The 16,535-nt window shown below is 42.8% G+C and overlaps 2 protein-coding genes across 4 annotated transcripts in view; both read left to right on the top strand.

Annotated features, from left to right (window-relative positions):
* tubz1.L (zeta tubulin L homeolog) overlaps positions 1–3,651 on the top strand; it is a 37,254-nt gene extending 33,603 nt beyond the window's left edge. For 2 of the 3 annotated variants that reach the window (XM_041565318.1, XM_041565317.1), the window contains exons 10-11: positions 600–741; positions 3,182–3,651. In XM_041565318.1, the coding sequence (XP_041421252.1) occupies positions 600–741; positions 3,182–3,417 (378 nt within the window). In that variant the 3' untranslated portion in view covers positions 3,418–3,651. 3 annotated transcript variants of the gene reach the window in all.
* A 4,738-nt stretch (positions 3,652–8,389) lies between these two features.
* On the top strand, positions 8,390–16,535 carry LOC108718460 (cathelicidin-related peptide Oh-Cath). Its single transcript, XM_018266791.2, has 4 exons — positions 8,390–8,621; positions 10,017–10,100; positions 14,945–15,025; positions 16,380–16,535. The coding sequence occupies exons 1-4, from the start codon at positions 8,430–8,432 to the stop codon at positions 16,515–16,517; spliced, it is 495 nt and encodes a 164-aa protein (XP_018122280.2). The 5' UTR covers positions 8,390–8,429; the 3' UTR covers positions 16,518–16,535.

Consider the following 16,535-nt stretch of genomic DNA (forward strand, 5'->3'; position numbering starts at 1 on the left):
ACTGACCCCATTCAAACAACAAATGCTCTGTAAGGCTACACATTTATTGTTACTGCTACTTTTTATTACTCATCTTTCTATTCAGGCCTCTCCTATTCATATTCCAGTCTCTTATTCACATCAATGCATGGTTGCTAGGGGAATTTGGATCTTAGCATCCAAATGGCTAAAACTGCAAATGGGAGAGCTGCTGAATAAAAAGCTAAATAACTCAAACTCCACAAATAATAAAAAATGAAAACCAATTGCAAATTGTCTCAGAATGCGCTCTACATCACACTAGAGGTTAATTTAAAAGAGGAACAACCCCTTTAAGGGCCATCTCATTCCATGCCATATATATACGGTATATATATACGGTATATATATACGGTATATATATATATATATATATATATATATATATATATATATTTATATATATATATATATATACCGTATATATATATACGGTATATATATATATATATATATATATATATATATATATATATATATATATATATATATATATATATATATATGCAAAAAAATCCCCTTTAAAGGCTTACCCTGTCTGCATATCCTTTGTTTTGCTTTCACCTTAACTGCTCCTGTAGCATCACAGCACATCAGTACTTGCAGTGTCTCGTGCCTCCCAGGACAAATCATTCCTCCTTTCTCAGGATTCAGTACTGATGAAGCTTAAACAATCCTATCGGTGCGTTCCCTGGAACCCATTCCCCGTCGACTGCTGGACAGGTGATTCATTCATTTTTCTATCGGGAGATGGTGCTACTGGATTTTGTAGAGCTTGTCATTGCATGTAATAGTCATAGAGCAACTGAATGTTCTAGATCAGGGGTGACCAACCTGCGGCCCAAGATGGATATGAATGCGGCCCAGCTTGAACTTCCATCAATCCAGGAAACGTCATGTTGCAATGTCATGCACAGAGAGCGTATGTATGCGGTCGCTAATTGTGTGCATGTGTGCTTTCAATTTTACATGGGGTGTGGCTTTCTAGAGCAAGAAAAGCAGTTAACAAGTGAGCGTTTGGTTACTTACAAAGGCAGGTAAGCATTCTTCAGCGGCATCGCCCCCTATGCTAGGGATATATGCAGCGCCTACATTTGTGAGCAACTTTTTTCAAGAATGAACACACTAAAGAGTAAAATTAGAACCAAATTATCTGATGAGCACCTTGAGAAATGTAACTACTTCCATTCAACCAGATATTGCTACATTAGATTCTCAAGCACAATGTCAAAAATCCCACTAGGTTTATGAGACCCTCTTTTCTTTTGCAATAAAAATTTGGGTTTGTGTGTATTTCGAGTGTGGCCCCACAACATTTTTTTTCTTCCAAAGTGGCCCAGACAGGCCTGGACTGGGAGTCAAAATAGGCCCTGCCATTCCAAGTACACAGAGGCTCAAGCAGTCCCCTACCAGCCCTAATAGCCCCCTACCAGCCCACTATATGGTAACTTTCTATGGAACCATACAGCAGCCCCTCTGGCATTTGCCAGAACCCACAGATTGCCAGTCTGGGCCTGGGCCCAGGGAAGCCAAAAGGTTGGACACCCCTGGTCTAGATCTACCAGCACCACTCCAATGGATAATGCAGACACTGTAGCTTACCACTGCTTTAAAGGGAACCTATCACAAAAATGTAATTTTAATATAAGCTTCATCATACATAAATAAGAAACTTTGTGAATACAATCCATTAAATATTCTGCATAGTTTCTGAAACAATCAAGTTTATCTTCACTATTCCTCTCTCTGCATCTGTTTTCCTTCATTCTGTCTTCATGCAGCAGTTGGGTGTCAGATATTCATTGACAGTTAGATCGAAAATATCTACATTTCTTTCCTAGCAGATGTATTAGAGCACATTCAAATAACTGATTCCAGCACAAATACAATTTAACAAAATAACTGCCTTTTGCACAAATTCTGCATGTAGAGAGACATGATGTCTGGTGAGTTTAATAGAGTGAGCTCTGATACATCTTCTAGGCAAAAGGAGCCCCCCTTTCTCTAGTTGGCCCTCCTGTCAGTGCAAAGATTAGGGTTTTGTCTTCATTCACCTCTGGAGGCAGGACAGAGAATAGAATACTGGTCCCTTCCACTGTATATCTAGATTGTCTCCACCTCCTCACATCAGTTCTTTGTCCTGCCTTGGAGGTGAAGGACAGTAATAAATATATTATTTATTTATTTATTTATCTTTTTTTTTCTTCTTTTATTTAACTCTTACAAAGAGTTAGGGGCATGCAGAGCTGCCCTACTACAGCATTGGAGTATGCATTTGAGTATGTTTCCACTAGAAAGGCCTGAGACATGCAGAGCTGTCCTTCTAAGCCGACTCCAAGCTTTGGAAGGTAAAATGAAAGAGGGACAGCCATCTCCCTGGGGCTAAAGACACGCAGAGCTGTCTTAATAGCGCCTACTCCAACACTGAGTCATTTGCACAAATTCTGCATGTAGAGAGACATGATGTTTGGAGATTTTTTAATAGAGTGAACTCTAATACATCCTCTAGGCAAAAGGAGCCCCCTATAAGATACATTCGATCTAACTGTCAATCAATATCTGACACCCAACTGCTGCATGAAGACAGAATGAAGAGAAACAGATGCTGAGAGAGGAATAGTGAACATAAAATTGATTATCTCAGAAACAGTACAGACTTTTTCATTGTATTTAGAAAGTTTCTTATTTCAGTATAATGAAGCTTATATCAAATTAACATTTTCGTGATAGTTCCCCTTTAATAATCAGTTATAGGCAGGGGCGTAACTATAGAGGAAGCAGACCCTGCGGTTGCAGGGGGGCCCAGGAGTGTAGGGGGCCCAGTGAGACCCTAATTAATTAGCAATTTTAATATATCTTGGTAAAATAGGCCAACTTATAAATATTTTGGGGCCCTAAATTGAATTTGCTATGGGGCCCAGTAACAACTAGTTACGCCACTGGTTATAGGGCTGTTGATAGTAAGGGGTCTACCAGTCCCATTTCATTGGGTATTGTACAGAGAAAGGTTGGCACTGCTTGTAATAACCACTTATATGGATATTAATAGGCGGACCAGCTTTTCCCTAATGTTAACCCATAAGCACTAGGAACTTGGTCCCCAAAAACCGAAGCCTAATGTAAAAATGACACGCATAACCTTACTGTGTGAACTTTTTTTTAGGGTCGCAAAACATTTTGGATCCTTCTCAGCAGAGCCACTCTCTGACTGTTTGTGCCAACCATTCCAGTGCTGCAGACCTGATGAGGAGGGTGATCCACAGAGCTCAGGCTATGTATGAAGCGCAAGCCTATCTGCACTGGTACCAGCAGTACGGCTGCGAGAAGGAAGATTTTCAAGAAGCTTTTCACACATTACAGTCAGTAGCTGAAGATTACAGCAAACTGGGCGAGCCCTGACCAGTGTCTAAAGTATACTTAGCCCCTTCAGTGCTACTGAGCAGCACCAAGTAAAGAATTGCTAAACTGCATTCACTTTATAGAGAAAATATACCATATATACTATATAAATGTATTCTATTTATATTTTCTGAGTGACACAGTGAGAGAAATGTTATTTATGTTTTATTTGTGTGTAGGTTTTGTATTTAATCATTTTTATACATTTAAATAAACAAGGATTTTATTTCTGTATTTTATTTTGTCAAGTTCAAATTAGTTAGTTTGATCGGACGCATCAGACCTTAAAGGGATACTGTCATGGGAATAAATGTTTTTTTCAAAAAGCATCAGTTAATAGTGCTGCTCCAGCAGAATTCTGCACTGAAATCCGTTTCTCTAAAGAGAGATTTTTTTTAATTTAATTTTGAAAACTGACATGGGGCTAGACGTATTTCTAACATATTTTCACTTTCCCAGGTGCCCCCAGTCATGTGACTTGATAAACTTCAGTCACTCTTTACTGCTGCACTGCAAGTTGGAGTGATATTACCCCCCCCCTCCCCACCCAGCAGCCAAACAACAGAACAATGGGATGGTAACCTGGGCACTTATGTTAGGTAGTAAGCAGAAACTTGTACAGTTTACAATGTTGGGTATAGCAACCCATGTGGAAACTGATATCTCTCTGACTTATGGAGCTACTGGTAGTGATGGGCGAATAAATTCTGCAGACACAAATTCACAGTGAATTTCCACGTTTCGCCGCAAGCGAGTTAAATCAAAATTATTTTGACGCCAATTGCCTTCAATGCGTTTAGCAAATTTTTTGCGAATTTCAATGTAAATTCTCCGGTCTTTCACTGAAGCGAAACTGCACAGATTTGCCCATCACTTGCTACAGAGAATAAAAGGGGCTTGCCCCTAAACGTCGCACGTTCGCAGTAATAAGCAGCAAGAGTTAACCCTGCAATTCTTTCGCCTTGAGTGCCAGTGTTTCCTATTCTCTACGATATTTTGGCGTGGCCGTACCCTCCTACACTGTGCACCGGGCAAATCAACAGAGGGAAGGTAAGGTGCGCGCTACATCACTAGCTACAGGCCATATGGATCAACAGGACAATGGATAAAAAAAATACCCACAAGATGGCAGTGTGTGTTGGACTATAAACAGTTCCAAAAGGGAACTCTTATTTGATTAATGAAAGGTCAATGAGGGTCTGGATTGTTTCTTGCATGTAGTCTCATTTATTAATCAGGGGAAGACCTATCCAGATAGCCCAATTCACTTGTTTGTGTTTCTGTTCTCTATTGCTTTAACCTGTGCAACTAGGCAGATAGCAGCCATTCCCATGCCATATCTCAGCTATGAGGAAAGACTGGCCAAATTGGGGATGTTCACGCTGGAGAAGAGGCGCTTAAGGGGTGATATGATAACTATGTATAAATTTATAAGGGGATCATATAATAATCTCTCTAATGTTTTATTAGTCACATGTATGTGGTGTTGGAGCAGCAGTTCCATGCAGTATTTACATGTGAGAAATGTGGGTTTTCATCTTGAAATCTGAACTGCAGACTCTAAGGCTAGTGACACATGCTAAGATTTGGGGAGATTTAGTTGCCGAGCGAAATATCGCCTCTTCTTCGGGCGACTAATCTCCCTGAAAAGCCTTCCCGCTGGCTAAAATCTAAATTGCCAGCAGGATGGCGAGGAAACTTCGGGCAACTTCAGTAAACGAAGCGCTCCGAGTGCCATCCCACCGGCTATTTAGATTCTAGCCAGCGGGAAGGCTTTTCAGGGAGATTAGTTGCCCGAAAAAGAGCCGATATGTCGCCAGGTGGCTAAATCTCCCCGATTCTTAGTGTGTGTCATTAGCTTGAGGGGGAACTTGCAGCACTGAGGCCAGCGGCAAACATGGGGGAGGAAAGGAGGCTCGCAGAGCAACCACTCGCAGGGGCCAGTGTAGTGGGGGGTGGAGAAGGGGCAGAGCAGGCTAAGGGAGGCAAGTTTGTTACAGTTACAAGGGGAAGTAGGGGACAGATGGGAGGTGGGCATTCAAAATGTAAACAAGGCACTAGGGCCTGATGGCATACACAACCCTGGGTTCTAAGAGAGCTTAATTCAGCTTTAGACCAGCCCATATTTCTGATTTTCTCAGATTCACTTTCATCTGGTATGGTGCCTATGGTTTGTAGAAAAGCTGATGTTATTCCAATATTTAAAAAGGGATCTCTGCCTGTCAATTATAGGCCAGTAAGTTTAACATCTGTGGTGGGCAAATTGTTTGAAGGCTTGTTAAGGGGTCACATTCAACATTTTGTCCTAGTGAATGACATTATGAGCAGCAATCAGCATGGCTTTATGAAGGATAAGTCATGTCAGACTAATTTGATTGCATTTTATGATGAGGTAAGTAAGATGCTGGACAGTGGGGGGGGGGCAGTAGATGTGATCTATTTGGATTTTGCCAAAGCGTTTGATACTGTGTCCCACAAATGACTGCTTTCTAAACTAAGGTCTGTTGGGCTTAAAGGGGAAGGAAACCTCCTCGGCGCTAACCCCCCACCCCCCCTCCCGTGTATTGCCCCCCTCCCCCCTGGCCTACCCCTCCCGCTGGGCAAATGCCCCTAACTTGTTACTTACCCTTCTGCGCAGGTCCAGTCCAGGGAGTTCATAGGCGATATCTTCTTCCACGCGATCTTCTTCCTGCTTTGACCGGCGCATGCGCAGTAGGATCGTTTCGCCGGTACGATCTACTGCGCATGTGCGTGACTTTTGGCGCATGCGCAGTAGATCCGTACCGGCGAAATGCTCCTACTGCGCATGCGCCAAAACGCCGGTCAAAGGAGGAAGAAGATCGCGTGGAAGAAGATGTTGCCTGTGAACTCCCTGGACTGGACCTGCGCAGAAGGGTAAGTAACAAGTTAGGGGCATTTGCCCAGCGGGAGGGGTAGGCCAGGGGGGAGGAGGGAGGGGGGCAATACACAGGAGGGGGGAGGGGGGTTAGCGCCGACGAGGTTTCCTTCCCCTTTAATGAAGTCGTTTGCACATGGATAGGAAACTGGCTACAGGATCGGGTACAGAGGATGGTTGTTAATGGGACATTCTCTACTTGGAGTAAGATTCTTAGTGGGGTCCCTCAGGGCTCGGTATTGGGTCCACTTTTATTTAACTTGTTTATTAATGACTTAGGGGAGGGTATTGTAAGTAATGTATCAGTGTTTGCAGATGACACAAAACTATCAGCCCAATTAATTCCATCCAGGATGTGGCACTTGCAACAGGATCTTGACTAACTGGCAATCTGGGCAGCTAAGTGGCAAATGAGATTCAATGTTGATAAATGTAAAGTCCTGCACCTGGGATGTAAAAATATCCACTTATACCCTTAATGGGATTGCACTAGGCAAATCCATAATGGAGACGGAGCTTGGAGTCCTTGTAGATAATAAACTTGTCTGTAGCAAGCAATGCCAGTCAGCAGCATCAAGGGCAAATAAGGTCTTGACTTGTATTAAATGGGGCAGAGATTCACGGGAGGAGGGGGTCCCACTGTATAGAGCACTGGTAAGGCCCCATCTAGAATATGCCGTACAGTTTTGGTCTCCATCACTCAAACAGGACATTATTGTATTAGAGAGGGGACAGAGAAGGGCAACTAAGCTGGTAAAGAGAAAATCTTAGCTATGAGGAAAGACTGGCCAAATTGGGGATGTTCACGCTGGAGAAGAGGCGCTTAAGGGGTGATATGATAACTATGTATAAATATATAAGGGGATCATATAATAATCTCTCTAATGATTTATTTACCAGTAGGTCTTTCCAGCTGACACAAGGTCACCCATTCCGATTAGAAGAAAAGAGGTTCCGCCTAAATATTGGGAAGGGGTTTGTTACAGGGAGAGCTGTGAAGATGTGGAATTGTCTCCCTGAATCAGTGGTACAGGCTGATACATTAGATAGGTATAAGAAGGGGTTGGATGGTGTTTAGCAAGTGAGGGAATATAGGGATATGGGAGATAGCTCATAGTACAAGTTGATCTAGGGACTGATCTTGGAGTTAAGAGGCAAATTGTAGAGACTTCAAATTGGGTTTTTTTTTTTGCCTTCCTCTGGATCAACTAGCAGTTAGGCAGGTTATATACAGACTTACTATGTTGTATGCAGCCAAATAGGATATCACTGGGTTCCTATATACAGAGAACCCTGCAGAAAGTTGTTGCTATTGGTCCTTGTGCATCTCTGCATTCATTTGCACTGAGGATTAGTACCTTGCACAGCCAGTGAACACCATTGTCCCATGTTAATCAGCCCAAAGACTCATTCCATTGACTATCTGTGCTTAGGGACATGATAATGAGCCCTTGATTAGAAAAGCAATGGACCTATGAACTCTCTAGGTAGTGATCCAAATTATACCCCTGGAACTGGTGGAGCAAGGGGCATGGTCTGGACATGATTGGACATGGCTAGAAAATCTGCACAGAGTTTGTACTGTATGTCCCTACTCAGGAGAATGTGGACCAGATTGGCTCCTGTTGAGTAAGGTTCACACATTCTTACAGCACAGATAAATTGTGGGAGTTGGAGACCGCATTTAAGTTGATAGATAGATACATGAATATAAAACTGAAGACTGCAATGTTGCTCAGGGTTTGTGCAAAATAAGGCTCATTTTAGTGTCAACTTCCCCCTTTGAAGCCAAGACAAGTATTTAGAGGAAGCGCAGAGTATTGTGAATATTTCCTACAGGATTGCAAAATAATGCAAATATATTGTTTCATTAAAAACAAATTAATGTTTCTAACTAAGTAACTGTTGTGGTGATACAAAAATATAATACATGACATCATTCTGATTCACAGTTCTTGCCCAAAATAGCACTTTCTTTTAAATATAATGTGCAGATAGAGGAAATGGATTGCACAAGCCGAACGCCTCCTCCTCTTTTTTTTTTTTTTTAGCTATAAAGAGGGATACTCCCAAATATACAGTCACAGGTTCTCTGTGCAGATCAGAACACCTAGTGATGGGGGTCACCTGGATAACACTTGTCCTTGCCAGCCTGGCCATGGTGCAGAACATTTGGGCTTCCCCGCTGGATGATAATTGGATTGTTCCACTCTCCTCAGTCCTTAGCAGAGCTGTAGACCTGTATAACACAGAGCAAGGCAATGCATGGGCATTTAAACTCCTCTATATCATCCCCAGTTCCAGTAGGGTGAGTATTCCACCTAAATATATATACAAGGAGTATTTGGGGAGCACCTACCATCAAGTGAAAAGCAATGGATGGTGTGCAAGTATTTAAATCAAATATGAAAAGAGGAGAAAAAGAACTGACCCATTAGCTTGCACCTTCCCATCCAACATAGTCCAGAAGTTCAGTTGTATATAAATACACAAACGTGTTAAAACATAACTTTTAATCAACCAAATATTAAAATTAGTAAGAGTCCAGTATATCACCATTAAAACTCAGTTAGGAGCAAGGCGGCGGATTACCAAGAGGTAGTGGGTTGGTAATGTGAACGCACAACAGTGCATAGAACGGGCAATTGGTACGTAAATCTGTGTGTTATAATGTTCCTACAAATATCCCACATGTAGGGATGGCTAGGAAAAGGAGCAATAAAGAGAATAAATAGAGAGGGTTCCCGAAATTAACTTGGGTAAAATTGGAAGTGTTTGGTAACAGCACCTTGTATGAATAAACTATCCGCATAAACTCTAAACTCTCAGCAGCCTCTCCGCATACTAGAATCTTGCTCGTAGTAGGGGTTGATCTCCACAAACCGGGAGGGTTGCATACTGCGGGTGAAGGGGTTGGTTTGGAAAGGGTTGGTGAAACGGAGCCTGGTAACCACGTGTTTATTACTGTGAGCTGTGCTCTCTAAGCGCTCCGCATTAGATGCATAGTGTTTTTGCCACAGTTTATGCATACAAGGTGCTGTTACCAGCCCAGTGGCAGACTCTTCCAATTTTACCCAAGTTAATTTTGGGAACCCTCTCTATTGGGGGCAATCTGTGTGGGTTGTCAACGGTTTGAATCATAAAAGGTATATTTATTGCCCCTTTTCCTAGCCATCCCTACATGTGGGATATTTGTAGGAACATTATAACACACAGATTTACGGACCAATTGCCCGTTCTATGCACTGTTGTGCGTACACATTACCAACCCACTACCTCTTGGTAATCCGCCTCCTTGCTCCTAACTGAGTTTTAATGATGATATACTGGACTCTTACTAATTTTAATATTTAGTTGATTAAAAGTTATGTTTTAACACGTTTGTGTATTTATATACAACTGAGCTTCTGGACAATGTTGGATGGGAAGGTGCAAGCTAATGGGTCAGTTCTTTTTCTTCTCTTTTCATATTGGAGTATTCCAGCTCTAGGCATATTAAAATGTTTGACAATGCCCCCAGTAGCTCCCCGTCTTCTCTTCTGCTACAAATCAGCAGGATAAAAATTTGGGAGCTACTGGGGGCATCTTCAAAGGGCTGTGGGGCATTGGGCTGATATAAAAGCAGAGTGTATATTATTTTTGCAGTAAATATAAGTAAAATGGCATTTTTGGTCTTTATTTTCTTCTCTTAACATCTCTGCAGGTCGTCCAGTTTATCATCAAAGAAACTGACTGTGTGAGATCAGAAGGGAAAGGACTGCGTGAATGTCCCTTTAGAGATGGAGGGGTAAGCAATGAGTATTCATTAGCTGCAGATAGGAAATACAGATGGAGCAGGAATTATTGGAGTATAAAGCACAAAGTACAGCGTTGGACTCGGGGGCCAGGGGCCCATCGGGCTCCCCCTCCGGGCACCCCTGCGTCTACCCTCTTCTAGTGGGCGCAAGGGGGGTGGGGACAGGGAGGAAGTTCAGAAGCTGCAGTAGACTTTGTGCAGGGAGCAGGTCTGGGCTGGCCCAGTCCGACTCTGAGAAAGTACACTGTTTGCAGCAGTTGCATTAAAGGAATTGTTCACCTTTAAATTAAAGGAGAACTTTCGTGAAAATGAAAATTTAATATAAGCTTCATCATACTGAAATAAGAAACTTTCTAAATACAAACAACTAAAAATTCTGCATTAGAGTTCACTCAAATAACTGATTCCAGTACAAACAAAATGGAACAAAATAACTGCCTTTTGCACAAATCCTGCATGTAGAGAGACATGATGTCTGGTGAGTTTAATTGAGTGAGCTCTAATACATCTTCTAGGTAGAGATGTCGCGAACTGTTCGCCGGCGAACTTGTTCGCGCGAACATCGGGTGTTCGCGCTCGCCGGAAGTTCGCGAACGTCGCGCGACGTTCGCCATTTTGGGTTCGCCATTGTTGGCGCTTTTTTTTGCCCTCTCACCCCAGACCAGCAGGTACATGGCAGCCAATCAGGAAGCTCTCCCCTGGACCACTCCCCTTCCCTATAAAAACCGAAGCCCTGCAGCGTTTTTTCACTCTGCCTGTGTGTGCTGAAGAGATAGTGTAGGGAGAGAGCTGCTGCCTGTTAGTGATTTCAGGGACAGTTGAAAGTTTGCTGGCTAGTAATCGTTTTGATACTGCTCTGTTATTGGAGGGACAGAAGTCTGCAGGGGTTTGAGGGACATTTAAGCTTAGGTAGCTTTGCTGGCTAGTAATCTACCTTCTACTGCAGTGCTCTGTATGTAGCTGCAGTGGGCAGCTGTCCTGCTTCTGATCTCATCTGCTGACTGCTGCAATAACAGGCAGATTTTTCAGATACATTTTTGCCCTTGATCCCCCTCTGGCATGCCACTGTCCAGGTCGTTGCACCCTTTAAACAACTTTAAAATCATTTTTCTGGCCAGAAATGTCTTTTCTAGATGTTAAAGTTCGCCTTCCCATTGAAGTCTATGGGGTTCGCGAACCGTTCGCGAACCGCTCGCGTTTTTGCGCAAGTTCGCGAATATGTTCGCGAACTTTTTTTCCGACGTTCGCTACATCCCTACTTCTAGGCAAAAGGAGCCCCCCTATAAGATATATTGGATCTAACTGTCAATCAATATCTGACACCCAACTGCAATGAAGAGAGAATGAAGAGAAACTGATGCTTAAAGAGGAATAGTGAACATAAACTTGATTATTACAATTTTTAATTGTTTGTGAGTTTCTTATTTCAGTGTGCCGAAGCTTATAGTACATTTTCGTGATAGTTCCCCTTTAAAGTTTTGTATGATATAGAGAGTGATATTCTGAGACAATTTGCTAAGGGTCCAAATTCCCCTAGCAGCCATGCACTAATAGACTGAAATATGAATAAGAGAGGGACTGAATAGAAAGATGAACAATAAAAAGTAGCAATAACAATAAATGTGTTGCCTTACAGAGCATTTGTTTTTACATGGGGTCAGTGAAAGCTGGAAAGAGAGAAGAAGGCAAATAATTCAAAAAGAAAAAATGAAGGCCAATTGAAAAGTTGCTTAGAATTAGCCATCCAATAACATCTTGTATTTCATTTTACTAGTCAGCATGATCACCCATTCAGCCCGTAACATTCATTCTCTAGCTGTCTATGGCTACAGGCATGTTGCTGGGGGTGGTGGAGATATACTGGGTTGGCAGGGTTTAATGGAAGCATTAGTTGAGGCTGAGATGCATGTTGGGACCCCATAGCAGGGTTTAATGGAACCATTAGTGGGCTGAGATGCATGTTGGGACCCCATAGCATTTTGCATTCCTGACTCCATGTTTCTTTTTAGCTGTACTTTGATTCATTTCCACTTTGATGCACTGTTTACTCATATTCTTTCCTCTGTGTTCTCTTTACCAATCTTCTTCTACCTGCTGTACTTTCTGCTGTGTATTACTCTTTATTCTCCCATCATTTAGTACAACTTCTGCTTCTAGCATTGCTTGTGCAACATCCTTCCTGCGCCATTCCTACCCTTTGTTATTATTTCTTCATTTTTACTTTACCTTAAAGGAGAAGAAAAACTACCAAAGCAGTTTATTGCCAATAGATTAGCCACTACACTATATTTATTCTGTAGAATGATTTACCATTAACAGCTCTAGAAGCTCTCTGTTTGTTTAGGATAGCAGCTGCCATATTAGCTTAGTGTGACATCACATCCTGCCTGAGTCTCTCCCTGCTCACTCATAGCTCTCGGCTCAGATTACAGCAGGGAGGGAGAGAGGAGCAAACTGAGCATGCTCAAGCCCAAGCCCTGGAGGTTTAAGCTGAAAACAGGAAGTCTGATACAGAAGTCCATGAGTACACAAAAGAAGGAAAGAAATGTGCTGTTTCTTTTGACAGGGGACTCAGAGCAGCATCACTTTGAGGGTTTACTGGTGTATTTATATAGACCTTTCTGATAAAGCTTACTTAGTTTTAACCTTTCCTTCTCCTTTAACCTATGCTTTTCCCTTTCTATCTCTTTCCCCAAATCCTATATACTAACCGAAGGCCTATCTATGTCCCGAGTGGAGGGGAGGCAGATGCGCACGCAACTTCGGTTAGGATCTATGAGATGCGCGCGCAACTTCAGCCGAAAGACATAGATGCGGCCTTCGATTAGCAGATGTGCTGGAAGGTTAGGATCAGAACAGGTTAGGATTGGGGAGGCAGATGCGCTGGAAGGTTAGGATCTAGGGAGGCAGATGCGCTCACCGTCTCCTTCTGCCTCCCGCCGCCTCTTCTTTCCTGCTCACTCAGGCGGCGACCGCTGGAAGGTTAGGATCTAGGGAGGCAGATGCGCTCACCGTCACACTAGGGGAACCGGTTGCGTACCTGCACGAAAGTCTGTATAAGCGTCGGCCATCTTGCTACTCCTCTGCGACTTTGTCATCCGCCCACTGCCAAATCCGCCCACTAAAGTCTGTATAAGCGTCGGCCATCTTGCTACTCCTCTGCGAGTTTGTCATCCGCCCACTAAAGTCTGTATAAGCATCGGCCATCTTGCTACTCCTTTGCAAGTTTGTCTAATGGCGGCGCTAGCGTCACTCTAGGAGGGGAACCGGTTGTGTACCTGCACGAAAGTCTGTATAAGCGTCGGCCATCTTGCTACTCCTCTGCGACTTTGTCATCCGCCCACTGCCAAATCCGCCCACTAAAGTCTGTATAAGCGTCGGCCATCTTGCTACTCCTCTGCGAGTTTGTCATCCGCCCACTAAAGTCTGTATAAGCGTCGGCCATCTTGCTACTCCTTTGCAAGTTTGTCTAATGGCGGCGCTAGCGTCACTCTAGGAGGGGAACCGGTTGCGTACCTGCGTGGGTGGCCATTTTTAGCAAAACGGGCTATATTATCTCCAAAAAATATTGATGTTGACATGATAAACAACCAAGTGATTGCATTACTTCCTGGACAAAGCTGTGTCTTTCTGAGTACTGACTGTATTGATTCTGAAGACGAAAGTGAGAAACTTAACTTCCCATTAGAATATTTAAACACTATCAACAATGCTGGATTACCACAACACAATCTTATACTCAAAGTAGGAACAATAGTCATGCTGTTAAGAAACCTTAAGGGTAGGGGCACACGGCGCGATTTCGCCGCGATTCTGCGCTAAGCGAGTTGTCGCTGCGTTTTTTAAGCCGAAATAGCTTTGCTAACTTTGGCGCTGGCGTCAATGCAAATCGCGGCGAAATCGCTGCGCTAATTCACACGCGGCGATTCGTTTTCTATTGTCGTCCGAAGTTGCCTCGCTGAGCGTTTCCGGGCGACAGTAGAAAAAGAATCGCCGCGTGTGAATTAGCGCAGCGATTTCGCCGCGATTTGCATTGACGCCAGCGCCAAAGTTAGCAAAGCTATTTCGGCTTAAAAAACGCAGCGACAACTCGCCCAGCGCAGAATCGCGGCGAAATCGCGCCGTGTGCCCCTACCCTAACACTAAGCAAGGTTTATGTAACGGTACACGGTTGGTTGTGAAGAGCATGAGACAAAATGTTATCAAGGCAGAAGTGCTTACAGGATCCCATAGCGGTGATACTGTTTTGATTCCCAGAATTGACCTTACCAGTTCTGACCAGGAATTACCTTTTAAACTTAAACAACGACAATTCCCCATTAAGGCTGCATTTGCCATGACAATCAACAAATCACAAGGACAAACATTGGATAAAGTCGGCATTTACCTATCTGAGCCTGTGTTTGGTCATGGTCAACTTTATGTTGCATTTTCAAGAGTGCAGCGTTCATCTGATGTTAAAGTCAAGATTTTAAGTACAGCTCACCAGGGAGAACTCATTCAAGGACAGGAGAACATTTTCACAAAAAATGTTGTTTATAAAGAAATTTTTCAGTAACACTTTACTACCAATAAACTCAAAATTTAAGAATTCTAATAGCAGATAGGTAATAACAAGCAATAGGCACAGATTCACTCTACATCCCCACAAATTAGCGTCGCCAGTTGCTGCCTGGGGATGCCGAGTGAATCAGCACCCATCGCATTTTGCTGCCTCACTGTTGTTACCATTCTTTCATTAACGATTCTTTAGAGAATCGGGGGTTTACTGGTATATATATATTTTATGTTCTACTATTTTATAATTCCTCAAAGCAATGACGTTTCTGTTGTAGTTGGAGCGACGCTGTACTATAATGCTGTCTGAAGATCAAGACACGGTTACTGTCCCGGTCTGTAAGACAGTGACTGAGAAGGTAGGTTCTCCCAAACATTGTACATCATCAGAGTTCTCTTCCAAGGGGCCTGTAGTCAAAGAGTAATGAAGGATTTGTGAGGCTTAACCTCCTTCAAAAGAATCAGCTATCCCATAGCTTATATATTGTTATACGTTCTCCCATGGAAATATATCTATCGGTAGCCTTCCTGAATGGAACCCTGCTTGTCTCACATACCAGTGCCAATTACGGCAGTACATTTCAGGATATATTGATGATATTCATGAACTGAGCATATAATGCAGGTGCCATTTAGTAACTCTTGTTGACGTAATACGGCAGAGGCCCTTACCCTCACCCAAGATCAGTAGTCCAGTGTTGTCTCTCAGCAGCTCAGGTCGCATGACCGGCTATCCTTCACACATATGGTTGCCACCTGGCCGGTATTTTGATATTACCAGCTGGGGCCAGAATTAAAAATTCACAGGCAATGTAATAGCCTGTATATTCCTAACCCCCAATAACTGCCTCCCTTCCCTGACTTGCCTATTCCCTACCCATTCCCCCACCTACTCTGCCCATTTTCCTACCAGCCCATTTTCCATCCCACCCCTGGCTAGTAATGTCATCACCCTGCTCCCTTGTGACGTCACCACCCACCAACCAACCGGAAAGCAGGTTTTATTACGGCAAAAAGTTGGCAACCCTATTGACACATGGGAACTGATTCTACTGGTACATTCTTCACCATTGTATAGTAAGCAACTTCTCCCCCCCCCCACACACAAATCAGTTGCTGAGAGGCACATTTATCAAAGGTTGAATTCAAGAGTTTTTATAAACTCCCATGTACTCGAAATTTTACCAATCTAAATTTATTACAAAAATCAAATTTTTTTTCAACTCGGGTGGATAGGATGACCCGAAAACTCGAATCGAATTAAATTAGAATTTTAAAGGTTTTAGGTGGGAATTAGTCGAATCCGAGTATGATAAATCTCGAAAATCTAATCAAATTTGAATAACTCCCTAGTCAAATTTGACAGTTTTGACCATAAATTACTTGAAAATTTGAATTTCGAATTCAAATTTTCAATTCGACCCTTGATAAATCTGCCCCTGAGTCTATGCACATGTAACAGTGGCAGTAGGACTGCTCATCTCTCCTAGCATTCGGAGGTAGAGTGTCATTCTGTTGTGTAAACATGGGGTACATTGGTTGTTATTGTCAATTTAATACATTCTGCACTTAATATAATTATAAAATACAAACCCGTTCCGTTTGTGTCTCTCTCTCCTGGTGTTCTTTGGACTTTTCCCTTTCTATTGTGTTAGTAATAAGCCCGGTTTACAAATCCAGATTAGCACATTCATTTATTCTTTACATTCGCAGCATTCCAGCTTGGAGACATCGGGAGATGGAAGCGGCAGTGGCAGTGGGGAGAGAAAACAAGAAACCAAGATAAACAGAGCTAGGTGTCGGAGACCTGGATCCTGCTCAATAATAGGTTTTGCCACTATCAGAAAATAAAAATAAACACAAAATGTT

The sequence above is a fragment of the Xenopus laevis genome, chromosome 6L (genome assembly GCF_017654675.1).
Source record: "Xenopus laevis strain J_2021 chromosome 6L, Xenopus_laevis_v10.1, whole genome shotgun sequence".
Taxonomy (NCBI): Eukaryota; Metazoa; Chordata; class Amphibia; order Anura; family Pipidae; genus Xenopus; species Xenopus laevis.

Bases quoted from the DNA above. Each gene is read 5' to 3' on its own strand.
- LOC108718460 (XM_018266791.2), top strand. From the start codon at position 8,430: ATGGGGGTCACCTGGATAACACTTGTCCTTGCCAGCCTGGCCATGGTG. The intron at 8,622-10,016 runs GTGAGTATTCCA...ACATCTCTGCAG, and splicing joins TCATCCCCAGTTCCAGTAGG to GTCGTCCAGTTTATCATCAA. The intron at 10,101-14,944 runs GTAAGCAATGAG...TTTCTGTTGTAG, and splicing joins GTCCCTTTAGAGATGGAGGG to TTGGAGCGACGCTGTACTAT.